The sequence below is a fragment of the Trifolium pratense genome, linkage group LG2 (assembly GCF_020283565.1).
Source record: "Trifolium pratense cultivar HEN17-A07 linkage group LG2, ARS_RC_1.1, whole genome shotgun sequence".
NCBI classification, from domain to species: domain Eukaryota; kingdom Viridiplantae; phylum Streptophyta; class Magnoliopsida; order Fabales; family Fabaceae; genus Trifolium; species Trifolium pratense.
The window spans coordinates 8,019,331-8,034,023 of record NC_060060.1 but is presented as its reverse complement, the minus strand read 5'-3'; the positions used below and the strand labels follow the sequence as shown (position 1 = coordinate 8,034,023).

Genomic DNA, 14,693 nt, shown 5'->3' with positions numbered 1-14,693 from the left:
ACGTATTTGACAAGCTCACTTGATAATGATGATTATATGAAAATCTCAGAAGGATTTAATTTTCGTAAGACACATATATATTGGAGAGATGACTTAATAAAGATGAATAAGTCTCCTTATATACTCAAGCAACATCTATATGCATGTTGAATATTTCCAAGTGAGAAATATGAAAATGACAATTTGTTCATTTTAAGAAAATATTTGGCAATAAATTTGTTTAAGATTGTATCATCAAGAGACTCCCAAAGAGCTTGAGATATTGTCATTTATTACAAAATAAGTATTTGAAGAATATTTTGTGAATCATGAAGCTTATATACAAAAGGTTCTAAAATGATTCTATAAGATCAATTACATACCCTAATTTTTGTAAGATCGTCGATGTAAACAAATGTCATTTTAGAGTTCGAGTAAATGGTGAAGAACTAATTGGTCCTGAAGCACCACATTTTGGTTCTAATGGGGACAAATACATTGTTAACCTATTATTTGTTGTCAATATATCATCAAGTATATACTTTGCTATTTTAGATATGCAGGTAATTTGTTTAATCCTCGTAAAGGTATAAATCACAAACAAACTATATGTTCACATGAAGAAGTACAATTACTCATGGAGATCTATGAAACAAACAACAATAACAATCTCATGAAACAAAATGATGAGGAAAGATGAGCACTATAGAAGATAAATCAAGAATGTGATTTGGTTGAAGTATATGATTCATCAGATACAAGAATTTGTGAGTTTTCTTCTAAAGGGTTCTTGCAACGATTCAACATGAAGATAATGTCGCACAAACTACATATTTGGATAAGAGTATATGATCAAGAAGATAAGACAGGTCTTTCTACAAAGTCAACTTCAAGTAAAACTTTTGAGCAACTACTACAACTACATAAGATTATTTGAGTTTCTTCGTCTCATATACAATTGTCTTTATGAGGGGGAGATATAAATATGTTCTGCACTCTTTTTCCCTTCACCGTGGTTTTGTCCCACTGGGTTTTCCTGGTAAGGTTTTTAACGAGGCAGTTCACACACAAAAGATGTTGTACTCTTTTTCCTTCACTATGATTTTTCCCACTGGGTTTTTAATAGTAAGGTTTTAATGAGGCATATCATCGATGGACATCCAAGGGGGAGTGTTATGAATAATATAGATGTGGATGTCCATTTGTCTAGGCCCATATTCTTGGCCCATGTAATCTCCTATATATATGACTATCTCACAATGTAAAACACACACCTTGAATAGAACAATACAATAGTCTATTCCTTTCTCTTCTCCCTTTCTCTTCTTCTTCTCTATTCTAGTTATTCTCTAGAAATAGTTTATAACAATTTTAAAGTTAATTTATATATAATTATTATTAACCATTTGATGCACTTATTGTTCCTTGGTCATATTGTTGCCGTTAAACATCTTTTAATTGTGCTTCAATTTCATTTCATGGTACCTAATTAAAAGGATTGATTAACAATAAAACTTGGAGGGGTACGTTGCACTATTGGGATATATATAAAATGGTAGGAAGATCGTGTATTTAGGGGGATATACAAGAATAATATAACATACTCACCAACATATATGATAACTAAGTTCCTTTGAGCATCCAAAAGTAGTTCTATGAGACCTTGCTAATTCACGTGCAGTGCTAGCAAGAAGTGACTGTTGTATCCTGGAGGGTATTAGCTATGAGACCAACTGCACCGGGTAACTTACCTGTGGTGGCGAAATACTCTTAAGCCCAGTGCATTTGCACGCCTCAGTCAAATTCGATAAGTTCTTCTCATTCTATATTTTATTTTATTATGTATCATATTTATTTGTTGTAATATTTCTTTGATTTATTGTAATGAAATAATTCTATGTCATATTTTTCCAACAATCTTAAGAGTAATTCATTTTGAATTGGCATAGAATTATTATTATTATAAAGTATATTTGTTACTAATTCTATTTTGTGATTTGTTTATACTGTTGTTAATGCAATGATTGGTGTGACATGTTGTGGGCAATATACCTGGAGCTTGGTGAACTTTTTCTATAGGAAAATGGTGAATAAGTTTCTGAAAGTTGTACCTACTTATATATTTTATTCAGGTTCTATCTATTCTACCTTATTTAATTTTCTTTGTTCAAGGATGATTTATTTGTGTTACCATGTCTTGATATTTGAGTGCTATTAATATTTCCACCGAAAACCATTTCATGTCATGTCTTTGCTTAAGAGAATGTTATGGATGCAAGCATGAGTATAGTTGAAAAGTGATAAAATTTATTGATATTTGCACACACTTGTGGTTTTGAATATCTCTGTCGTCTTTCAATAAAATAGAGAGCTATGGTTTTGTTAAACATGGTTTGTTAATTTTAAAAGCTGTGTAGCTATAGATTGATGTATGTTCATCTTGTTGATTGCATATTATAATATGGTGATAAATTTTTCATTGGTATTCTTTACCGTTTTAATATTATTTACTTTCGATAGTTTAATTAATTTAATTGTGCAAAATTGATAATAAATTTACGGTTGAAATTTTATTGAGTAGAAATTAAATTGATGTTCACTTGAATTTGTGTAAAATATATTTTAATGTCGAGGCATATTCATATTGCAGAATTTAATTTAATGTGTATATATCAAAAGCATTGTTTGATAAATTTTTATTTTATCGTGAAAGATTATTTTGCTTATTTATTATGTGAAAATTGATATATGACTTTTATAACTGGAAAAGTGAAATTTTGTGGGTATAAAATTTATTGATACGTGTATTTTAATTTGTGTAAAATGGTTTTTGATGTGGGGGTTTATGCCATATTGTCAAAATTTATTTTGTACTTATAATTGAGAAGTTTAATGGATAAGTTTTTCTAGTGTATGTTCGAGTCAATATAAATTGATGTAAAAGTTTATATATCTTTATGGCACTTGGTAGTTCACTGTTTATATTGTTCGCTAATTGTTATTCAAGTGATGCAGTAGTATTTGTTGCCACCGGAGATGTAAATTTGTATAGGTGTTGGAACTTGAAACCAAATTGAGGAGATATTTTACTGAGAAATTTCATGACCTGAATATGTGATAGAAAAGATGTCGTTGAAAAATATTCTAAGTAGACTTGAATATGATTGTGACTCATAAAATATTTGAGAAATACCATAAACTATAATATGGTATATTGTGGATTATCCATTGTATTAAAATAATACAATGATGTTTAGTGAAATCTGTTGATATGAAAAATATTTGTGTGAATTAATTTCTCCAATGTGGGGGTTTGTCGCTTGGAATTCTTTCAAGTAGACTTGGATAAATAATTCGCTTGGAAAAATTAATTCTACCAAATGTGGGGGTGTTGTCACTTGGAAATTCTCAAGTAGACTGGTACTAATAAATTTAAATATAGATTGAATTTTTGTGAGAATATTGTTGCTTAAAATTTATCTAAGTAAACCTATGATAATATATCATGGATGTATATTCGAAAATAAATGAGATACTGACTAAGAGACGTCTTAGTCAATGTATAATTGAAATTTGTGAAACAGCTGTTGATTGATATAAATAAAGGATCCTGTGATAATCTCACTAAGAAATAAACTAGTGGATGATATATACATCGAGGGGGGTGGATCTATATATGTCCAATACAAAAATTGAGAGTGATGGTAACCCAACATAGATTGTGAAAATTTGCAAGGCTATGTTCATATGGGTAAGAACAAGTCACTTGTCAATTTGAGGAGACACTATTCAATTTCTATTTGAGTTCATCTCTATGGTGTAGTATGGTGTAGGATAGTGTATACTACAGCGATGGAGGTTGAGTTTTTCTCTTAATGAATCTATAGCTCATAAAATGAGTGGTGTGCTTGACTGTGGTGTACACTTGATAGATTCACCTATATGAGTGTTGAGGTGGGGCCGCCTCTATGAAAGCTTGGGCAGACTTTCTAGAGTCACTCATGAAATCCAGGAATAGGTGCAAGGCCAAAATGCACCACACCGCGTTGAACAACTTTGGACGAGAGATCAATGTGAGTGATGAAGTCACTGTTTCACATACGGAATGAGGTTCATAGAGGTTATAATCTCACCGACATTCTAGTGGATCAAATTTCATTTGCTCTATGTGCTAGTTCATAGTCCAAAAGACACTAGTGCTTATGCATTGATGTCTCACGCTCTTGGGAACACTTAAAACTTAAAATCTTAAAACTTTAAAATAAATTGTGGGGGATTGTTGGATATTTATCTTATAAATTATTTTAAAGTTAATTTATATATAATTATTATTAACCATTTGATGCACTTATTGTTCCTTGGTCATATTGTTGCCGTTAAACATCTTTAAATTGTGCTTCAATTTCATTTCATGGTACCTAATTAAAAGGATTGATTAACAATAAAACTTGGAGGGGTACGTTGCACTATTGGGATATATATAAAATGGTAGGAAGATCGTGTATTTAGGGGGATATACAAGAATAATATAACATACTCACCAACATATATGATAACTAAGTTCCTTTAAGCATCCAAAAGTAGTTCTATGAGACCTTGTTAATTCACGTGCAGTGTTAGCAAAAAGTGACTGTTGTATCCTGGAGGGTATTAGCTATGAGACCAACTGCACCGGGTAACTTACCTGTGGTGGCGAAATACTCTTAAGCCCAGTGCATTTGCACGCCTCAGTCAAATTCGATAAGTTCTTCTCATTCTATATTTTATTTTATTATGTATCATATTTATTTGTTGTAATATTTCTTTGATTTATTGTAATGAAATAATTCTATGTCATATTTTTCCAACAAAGACTAATGACTTAATCAAAACATGCACAAGAGTGGAGTTTAGGCAATAGTCAAAGTTGGTGAAAGCCTTAAATAGGTTTCAAGTTAGAGCCTTAAGTAGGAGGATTTCTTCCACATCCTACCTCCTACAACCTTTTCAAAAAGTTTTAACTCAATCACCTTTCTTTTTATGTTCAAACCTTCCAAGAACTCTCTCTTTTTAGACCTAGTTATCTTACTCCTCTTCTTATGACACCATAACTGACTTTAAGGGCACACTTTATAGAGATTTGGTCCTCTATGAATTCGATTACATGAACAAATTCCATACATTACATTCATAAGGTTCAACCATTTGAAAATTTTCCCATTTGATGCATTTGGTTACCTTTTATTCATTCATTTTTCTTAGGGTAAGGGTACTTGTTAACACATAACATGATTCATATAATAATTCAATCCTAATATAAGTTCTTCAAACTAGTCAGACAAGCATTTATATTGTAAAATAATTTCAAATGAGATTTCTCAAAATTCCCCTAAATTATCTATCATTTCGATGTATTATAAGAAAGATACCATGGACAACTTTATGTAATGTTATCAATTCCATGCATCACAAATAACTGCCAAAAAAGTGTTCTGTTCATGTTATTTGAAGATCAACTGTGATATTTATATTTCATATATAATTTGTTTCTAAGAATTTCAAGAATGCATAATACAAAGAACACCAAATTAAGTTTTGCATAATAATAGATTAACAACAAGTGGAAGGAATATTTTGATTCTCTTAAAAATTGATTCTCCTTCATGCTTGTGTTTGTTGGCCATTGCTAAATTCAAGTTCAACCATGATCTCGTCTCTCACAGCTGATCCTTTCCCTTTGTGAAATTTTGCCACCATCAAATAAACCAAGAAATTGATAGCATTGATACCTGCCAAAATCCAAAAGAACAAATCCAACTTGCTATTATTAAGGTTATTCCTTAACCACCCTTTCTCTTGTCCCCCAGTTGTAGCTATAATAATCTTCACCAAAGCAGTACTCAACCAACTTCCGATTCCGATCTCAGACAAAAACAAAGCACTACTAATACTTTTTGTCCCGTCCGTTGCCTCGTCATAGAAAAATTCCAATTGTCCCACATAAGTAAAAACTTCAGCAGCACCTATTAGAAAGAATTGAGGCAACAACCAAAATACACTCATACTATTTTTTTTGGGGTAATGTTCGCGTCTTATCTTTTCAATCAATGCAGCCGAAGCCATAGCGAAGATTGAGATGAAAAGTCCAACTCCCATTCGTTGTAACGATGTGATGCCGCGGTGGTGGCCGGTGAACTTTCGGAGAAATGGTATTATGAATTTTTCGTAGAAGGGTACAAGTATGAGGCCGTTGATGGCACCGAAGACAGGAATTGAGCCTACTGGGATTTCGAAGTTGTTTCCTAGTTTTCGGTTCATGACATTGGCTTGAGTTAGAAAAAAGGTTGACATTTGAGAAAAAGAAATAGCAAGAGCTATGGTTGATGCCCATATTGGAAGAACTTTAATGAAGGATTTGAATTCTTCGACCTGTGTAACTGTGCATAAACACCATCTGTTGCTAATTGTGTCCTTTTCAGCGATAACTGCTGCTTTGTCGAAAAACCTACAAAATTAATTTGCTCCAATCTCATATACCAAGATAAAAAATTAAGGCTTAGTTAACACTTTAGTCCTTTCTCTTGTCGAATGTGAGGAAGTTTGCGAAATTGATTAACTAACCTGTATTGTCGAGTGTGAGGAAGCTTGCGAGCGCCAATAATATCCGAGTATGTGGTTTCAACTTCATAGAGAGAAGTTTCATTTTGTACTAAAACTCCTCTTCGATGTTTCTTGATAGAAACTACGATAACTTGAAGAAACCTGGTAAAAGGGCTTCCCATTGGCTTTTGAAAACGATAGTACCGAACACCAGCGGCTAGAACAACAATAGATAAAATTGTTGTAACTGTGGGAATTCCAAAACCCCAACTCCACCCTAGTTTGTCTTGTATATAAACCAATAGTGTAATTCCAAGAATTGCACCCATGTTAATGGCAAAGTAAAACCAATTGAAAAATGAATATTTCATTTGGACTTCTTTCTCATCTCCCTCATCAAATTGGTCAGCTCCAAAGGAAGACACACAAGGTTTAATTCCTCCGGTACCTAAGGCGATGAGGCCAAGTGCACCGTATAAGAATGAGACTTGGTAATTGCTTGCTTTCTTGCCCGTTTGTGGGCGCAATGTGTCAAAGGAGGCCGAAACTGTCAGTAAAACCATTCCCTGAAACAAAATTCGTGAAATAGTGAACATCAATTTTTGCATTTAGAATTTTAATTAAATTAATGAGTTGTTACATTTTATCTTAATTTGAAATTTAGTTACTACCACAGCATATATGGCAGAGAAAACGACGATGGTTCTGAATCGACCAAGGTAAGCATCAGCTAGAAAAGCTCCAAGAAGAGTGAGGACATAAGCAGCTCCAATCCAGTCAGTGACATGAGTAACAGCATCCGGAATTGATTGGTGCATTTCAGCTACCAAATAAGTAGTTATGTTCACTGCAATCGCGAAGAACGCCAACCTCTCTATCACCTCATTCACTGAAAAATATCGATATCATCGATCAAACCGCACAAAGTTATATAGTTAGTAGATAAATGGAGCAAACCAAAACTCATTTCGTACGTACCTATGATAAAGGGAGTTGCCTTCCATCCTCCGGTTGTTCGTTTATCGGCAATCTTACCATGCCTATCCACGCGATCATTGCTTACCAAGTAAGTCATATCCATTTCCTCCTGTTTTATAAGATTCAAAAAATAAATAAAAATGCATAATTATAAGGTAAATGACATGTATCCATTCAAATGAAGTAAACAGGTATTACCTTGTAGTATTGCTTGCTATTAGGAGTATCCATGGCTTGAAGGGCTAAGTTTGATTGAAGGTGTAATGTAATGTTAGTCACAGAATAAAAGTAACACCATTTTTGCAATTTATATATGTCAGAAGATTATATAATAAAATGCAAAATTATATGGCTGTAACAAATTAACAATGCCGGCACAAAGTTGTGTAACAAATGGCAGTGCTAGAAGCATATAGTGATTAATATTAAATGTGGCAATGAATTTGATGGTGACATGATTAGTTTTGTTGCGCAATCATGGTCAGATTGCCGATTGACTAATCATTTTTCTAATTAGTATGTGTGTGTACTGAATGATGTCACATATGATATACGACTGAGCTCATCAATTTCAAGAAAAAAACATTTGAACCCGGGATAATATAAGTACTATATGGCATTTGAAAACATTTTATTCGATAAATCTTCAGAGTACATCTGTCTTTGCTGGTACTTGTACGTGCTAAAATTCTTTCCTTTATCAAGGAAGCCAGACCAGTTAACAATGTCAAATTAACTTCTTTTTTTTTCTTTTCACCGCCGATTTAATCTGATTGGGGTCGGGTTTTTTTTTTTTCTTTTTTGAGAACTTGGTATCCGAACTTAGAACCGATTGATCTATAGTTTTTGTGTGTGACTATTTTTTAAATCATGATATGAATATAAAATTTATACAAATGTTATTGATGATTAATTTATGCCGAAAAACCTACGAGTTCTCTCTTTCCAATCAAATTTTTCTATAGACAAAGCTAGAAATCAACTCTATGCTTAAGAGACCCAAAATTTTTACTAGTTGAACCAATTAATTATTGATTTTGTGTGACTATTTTTAGTACTCCTACTTATTATTAATAAATAAATAGAAAGAAAAAAAATATGGAAATCAATAAATGAATTTCCTATAGTATATGGCTTCTTCTTTAATGTGAACCCCTCACCAATTTGTGTCAGTAAGAGGGACTCTCAATCAAATAAAAACAATCACAAAGTTTGATATGGGTTTGCTCGTTGAAAATTTCAGTCTCACAATAATCATTGATTCATTTCCAATGACCGCTTTTGTTTTGTGAGTAAATGAGCTCCTCTCAAAATCCCTCTCAAATGTGTGTGTTTCTGTTTCCTAGACCTGCATTCACTATTGTCAATAAATTAAGCAATTTTATGTTGTAATCGATCATGACCGTTAATTTGAGATCAAATAGTTCATATTTAAAATACAGTTTTATAAAGCAAAACGATCTTAAGCGCCGATCAGAGATCGGACGGCCCAAATCAGTTACAGCATGAATGTTGTAACAATGGGAAATCTGATTCCGTGACTTCTAGGGATGTTTTTTTCGATTTTTCGGGAGTTCTGCCCATGTGAAAACAACTTTTTCCTCATAGCTAGCTATGGTTGTTAATTTTGTGCCATTTAATAATATTAAAATTAATAAATACTTATATTACATTTTTGCGACAAAATATAATCATTATTCTTCAGCTTCATTGTCAAAAAATTAAAAATATAATCATTACTAAAATAATAATATAAATAGAATTTGACATTATAATATACAACAATCTATATTTTTATTATGAATAATTAATACTTGGCACAAATCGTTTACACTTGTAGATACTAGAACCCACACAATACATCATACAATATATGCCACAACAGACCAAACTATACATACACAACTAACAAAGATACAACAATGATCATTACTTAGAAATACAAGACAATGGATCACATGCCTTTGTAGAAGACATGTATTATTTGATACACAACACAAAGTGCCAAATTAGAGCCAATTATCCTTTTACCTCTAGAATGACACCAAACAACATAAAATAGAAATTAAATTAAACATAGTGTGGCATATCCCAACCTTATCATTAGACATCTCAATTAATTAATTTCACCATGAAAAGCATCCTTTATCAACCTATAGAAATCATTGTAAGATGAACCTCCAGGCTCACTAGCTTCAATTACTTTCTTTTTCCATTCAAGACTTGTTTTTCTCATTTCTTTTCCTTTTTCACCCTTGATCATTTCCTTCACAAGTGTAGTTACCTCTTCTCTTTTCACATCATCCTTAATATCCATTCCTATTGGCCCCCAAGTTGTAGATATATACCTACAATTTGTTTGTTGCTCAGCAAAGAAAGGCCAACCGATCATAGGCACACCTTCACTTATACTTTCAAGTGACGAATTCCAACCACAGTGAGTTAAAAAAACTCCGACCGATGGATGAGCAAGGACTTGACTTTGAGGACACCAAGTTATTATGTACCCTCTATCCTTAACTTCATCTAAAAACTCCTGCGACAATGAATTAGGTTTTCCCTTAACCAAATCCGGCCTTTTTATCCATAAAAATGGTAATTTACTATTTGCTAATCCCCAAGCAAATTCATTCAAATGTTCCTCACTCATCACAGCTATACTTCCATAATTAACATATATAACCGAAGAAGGTTCCCATTGATCTAACCATTTGAGACATGTTAAATCATTTTTCCAAAGACTTGAACCATTGGATTTGAATCCATTTTCTTTTTCAGGAAATTGCTTAGCTAGAAATTGAAGTGGACCAATGTTATATATGTTAGGATTTATCTCCATAAGAGCATCAAGAACTTCACTTTCTAATTCTTGGATAGTGTTAATTATGAGTGCTGATGATTTCATACATGTGTGAGCTTCAGCACCAAAACAAACAAAATTTGTTTCATCTAATGTAGTTGTTCTAACGAAGCTTGGAAGGTCCCTCATTCGGATACCTTTCATTCCTGGAGTCCAGTCTAGATGAGCATCCAAGGACCCATCAGTGATATAACTTTCATCTGAAAAAGAAATATGAAAAAATACTAACTTGATTGGATAGGATAAACAAAAATCAATTTTTTAAAAATCAAAATTGGCATGCAAAAGGAAAAAGATTAATTAAATTTTCCTTTTTATAATTCATTACTACCTCTATCCCTGATTATAAGACACATTTAAAAGAAAAAAATATTCCCCATAAATATATATTCAACGCAAATCAATACATGTGTTTATTAATATTATTTTTATAATAGATACGTTTATTAATATTTATTTTTTGGTACAGATACGTTTATTAATATTACTACTTTTAAAATGTTTTCTAGTTAATACTTTTTTTAACAATACTAATAATTATACTAACAGCATAATTAAAGAATGGGTTTTTCTATCATGTGCAACTTTGCACATGTTAAGAAATTCAAAATAGTAAGTTTGCATTGGAATTTGTGCATTTCATATTAAATGTTTGATTTTTTAATAAATAATTTTTGTTTTTCATTAAATAATTACTATTTTCAGTTACTTTAACATGTGCAATATGAATAATGCTAGCAACACACTCTTTAACAAACACACTCCAACACACTCTTTTTTATTGGTTGAAATTCACATGGGTCCCATAAAAAAATGTGGACCCATATAACGTTTATGAGACCCATATAAATTTTAACCAATAGAAGAGAGTGTGTTAGAGTGTATTTGTTAAAGAGTGTGTTGCTAACACTCCTCGTGCAATATTGCACATGTTAGACAAACCCTAAAGAATAGGTCCAATGAAATTTTGTTTATTAATAAACAATACTTTTTACATTTATTTTTATTTTACTATTATTTATGGAAATTAAGAAATTTTGTTTATGTCGTAAGATTTAGAATAGGTCCAATGATTGTAGGCCAAAAAAAAATAGGTCCAATGATTGATAGCCTTATATGAAAGGGTTTAGTACTCAATCAAAAACTAGTTTTATGTCATCAAGAAAGTACTAGTTTTATGTCATTTTTGGGGCCATTTTTGGTAAGACTAGTTTTATGTAGGGGTGATTGTATCCGAACCAATTTAAAAATAAAATCGTAAATCGAACCAATTCAAACCGAAATCGCAAAAAATTGCATTTAGTTTTAACAGCACGTACGGATCATTTTTCTTCCAAACTGCACGGTTTTGTTTGGTTTACGGTTTTCATTTCAGAAAACCAAACCAAACCACAATACTTAACTTAGCTCTATCAACTATTAGCAATCAACCCAAATTGAGTCCATAAAACAATAGGCGGTCAAAACATATCATTTCACGCGATCGAGAACTATACTGTTGGTATTAAAAAAAAAGTTATTATGTATATGCAATTTCTGTATATGCATATTGTATCATATAAACAATAAAATAAATTAAAATTTCCGATGTTTATTTTGTAATAAGTTGGAAATATTGTCATATTTTTTATATCGTGATAAACTGCACAACCCGAACCAACCCTAACCGCAATGGTTTGGATTTGGTTTGGATGACTTTTTAAAAACCAACCGAACCAAATCGAACCGCATGCATTTTTATTTCGCAGTTAGGATGACTTTTATGCTCAAAATCAAACCAAACGACACCGCGAACACCCTAGTGTTATGTCATGTTCTTAAGAAAGTGCTGGTAATTTTGAGGATTTTTCTTGGTTATATTGATGTGATAGTTAGACTTTAAAGTGAATTATTAATTTAGGGCTCCTTTGGCCCAACTTTTTTAGAGCTTATGCAATATAAATTAGGTTTTATGCTATTTTATAAGTTCAACTAGTGAAAATTATAATTTTATAAGCTATTTCATCATAAACTACCTTGACAAACTTATAATAATATATAAAAATTATATAAGCTGTTTGCATAAGCTATAAAAAAAGTTGGGCCAAACGAGCCTTTGGTCTTTGAAACGGTAGCGGCCGTTAATTTAATATTAGAATTACTAATTAATATTTTAAAATAGTCATGGAAAAATTAATAAATTTTGATTATATTATACTCCCTCCGATCTTTTTTATGGTGAACATTTTGGAAAAAAAAAATTGATTATTTTTTATAAGAAACACTCTTTTAATTTATTCCAATGTTAGTGCGTTTTTTTTTTTATAAGCTCCAATGTTAGTGCGTTAATTAGAGAGACCTATTTTTCATGCTAGACCAAAGTTCGTTTTAGAATAAAACATCAAATTTTAAAATTATTAATGAGAAAAATTAACTTCATTAATCTATTTGATATTTTTAAAGTGTTCCTTATTAAAAAAATCGGAAGGAGTAGTATCATAAATTCTTTAATGCCCCGGAGTTTGTTAGATACTTTATCTTGTAAGTGAATTAATTCAAAATTTAGAAGAAAAAAAGGAATTAATTCAAAATTTAAATTTATTTTTAAATAATAATTAAATATCTAAAAAAAGGTAGACAACATTAAATGATTGTTAGGTATTGAACCAAATTTCAGGTACTAGAAAATTGACCTATATTATATTGCTATTTTACAACTTAATTTAGTTTTTAGAATTTTTAGGTAATAATTAACATGATAGAGAATTTTCAAATTCATGATTAGTTAATTAATTAGAAATATCAGATTAATAGTAAGAGCTTGATCTTGTTACCTATCCACTTGAAATTATTGTAAAATAATCATTAGTATGATTTTTTTTTTTTTTGGGTGATGTAATCTTGTTGCTAGCAATTTCACTTTAAAAACGGAGTGTCTGAGGTTCAAACTCGATTTCCCTACCAATTGAGTTAAATTATATTATTCAATAAAAATATACTCCTTCGTCTTAAATTTAAAATAACTTTACCGTCCTTCAATCTTATTATAGTTATGTATAAAGAAAATCAAAAATTGTTTAGAAAATCAAATTTTAACCTTTGTATGGAAGAATATTTCTTTTGACAAGCTCATCAAATTGCAAATATCCCATCAAGCCACAAGCAGAGGCAGTCCAAAACTGTTGCTCTCCAATACCCAAATCCTTAGCAACTTTTCTAGCAAACCCCATAAGTCCATCATATATAATAGAAGTAACTTGAGGAACTTCTGAAGAATTATTAAGATTCTTCACAAGCTCTTTCAATGGACCATAACAATGTTTCCTAGTTCCTTCACACAATGCAGCAATGCTTTGTGTTGCATTTTTATCAGATGGTGGTAAACCATCTGGTATAGTCTCAAATCTAAAATCTGGTTGACCCTTTACAAACTCTTCACCAAGTGAGTTAATCAAACGGTTGTGATTGAACTCAGTGTTCACAAAGGTTATGTGGAAATCAAGGCTATTAAGGATTTTGGCTAATTGGATGAAAGGGTTTACATGACCTTGTGCTGGGAATGGTACACAAACTACATGAGGCTTTTGTTTGTATGACAACACTGACACCACCATTTTTCTTGAGAGATATGACTTAGTGTAGAATGGCTCTCAAGATGAAGGGATTATTGTGGGATTTGGTTGTGGTGTTGTGGTGTTCGAGCTCTCTATAGCTTCTCTTATATAATGCTAAGAATCAACTGTTGCAACTAATTGACAGTTGGTCGTGAAGTACACGTGGAAATAGGCTAGACCGAGCTAGATTTTTTAAGATTCAAGTTTGGTCTGATAAAAAATTTAAACACTTGATTTGACATATGTTATATGACATGTCGGCCGCCTACTTAAAGATTTGTTTCAATATTTTAGTGGATGTTTGATAACTTGGCGGATTTGTCAGAATTATGGTGATTGCCGTAATTTTATAAAAGCTATAAAGTGTAGTTTTTTTTAAAAATTATGGTGATTCATCATGATACCAAACATATACTTAAGTGTTAAAATAAATAACTTGATTTAATTAAAACTAACGAACTAAAATATTAATAAGATGAAATTCCATTTCGATATTCAGCATAATATTATAAATAATTATATGATATCTCCCACTTGAGGGATCTTTTAACAGACACTATAAATAATTATATGATATTTTTTTTCCTGTGCCAGGTTTATGCTCTCTTAAAAAAAATGATTTTTTCTTTATTAAATAATAATATTTGTAGTTTTTATATTTTACTTGTAATAATTTGTAAGCATGACGCGTGTAGACGATTAAA

At 31.4% G+C, this 14,693-nt stretch overlaps 2 protein-coding genes across 2 annotated transcripts; both read right to left on the bottom strand.

Annotated features, from left to right (window-relative positions):
* Positions 1 to 5,619: 5,619 nt before the first annotated feature.
* On the bottom strand, positions 5,620 to 7,767 carry LOC123904098 (protein NRT1/ PTR FAMILY 8.2-like). The gene is made up of 5 exons (XM_045953786.1): positions 7,735 to 7,767; positions 7,537 to 7,645; positions 7,230 to 7,447; positions 6,580 to 7,124; positions 5,620 to 6,463 (listed from the first exon to the last, which is right to left on the bottom strand). Exons 1-5 carry the CDS (start codon positions 7,765 to 7,767, stop codon positions 5,620 to 5,622), a joined length of 1,749 nt encoding a protein of 582 aa, XP_045809742.1.
* A 1,546-nt stretch (positions 7,768 to 9,313) lies between these two features.
* On the bottom strand, positions 9,314 to 14,204 carry LOC123909987 (7-deoxyloganetin glucosyltransferase-like). The gene is made up of 2 exons (XM_045960967.1): positions 13,473 to 14,204; positions 9,314 to 10,596 (listed from the first exon to the last, which is right to left on the bottom strand). The coding sequence occupies exons 1-2, from the start codon at positions 13,987 to 13,989 to the stop codon at positions 9,653 to 9,655; spliced, it is 1,461 nt and encodes a 486-aa protein (XP_045816923.1). The 5' UTR covers positions 13,990 to 14,204; the 3' UTR covers positions 9,314 to 9,652.
* Between the last annotated feature and the right edge of the window lie 489 nt (positions 14,205 to 14,693).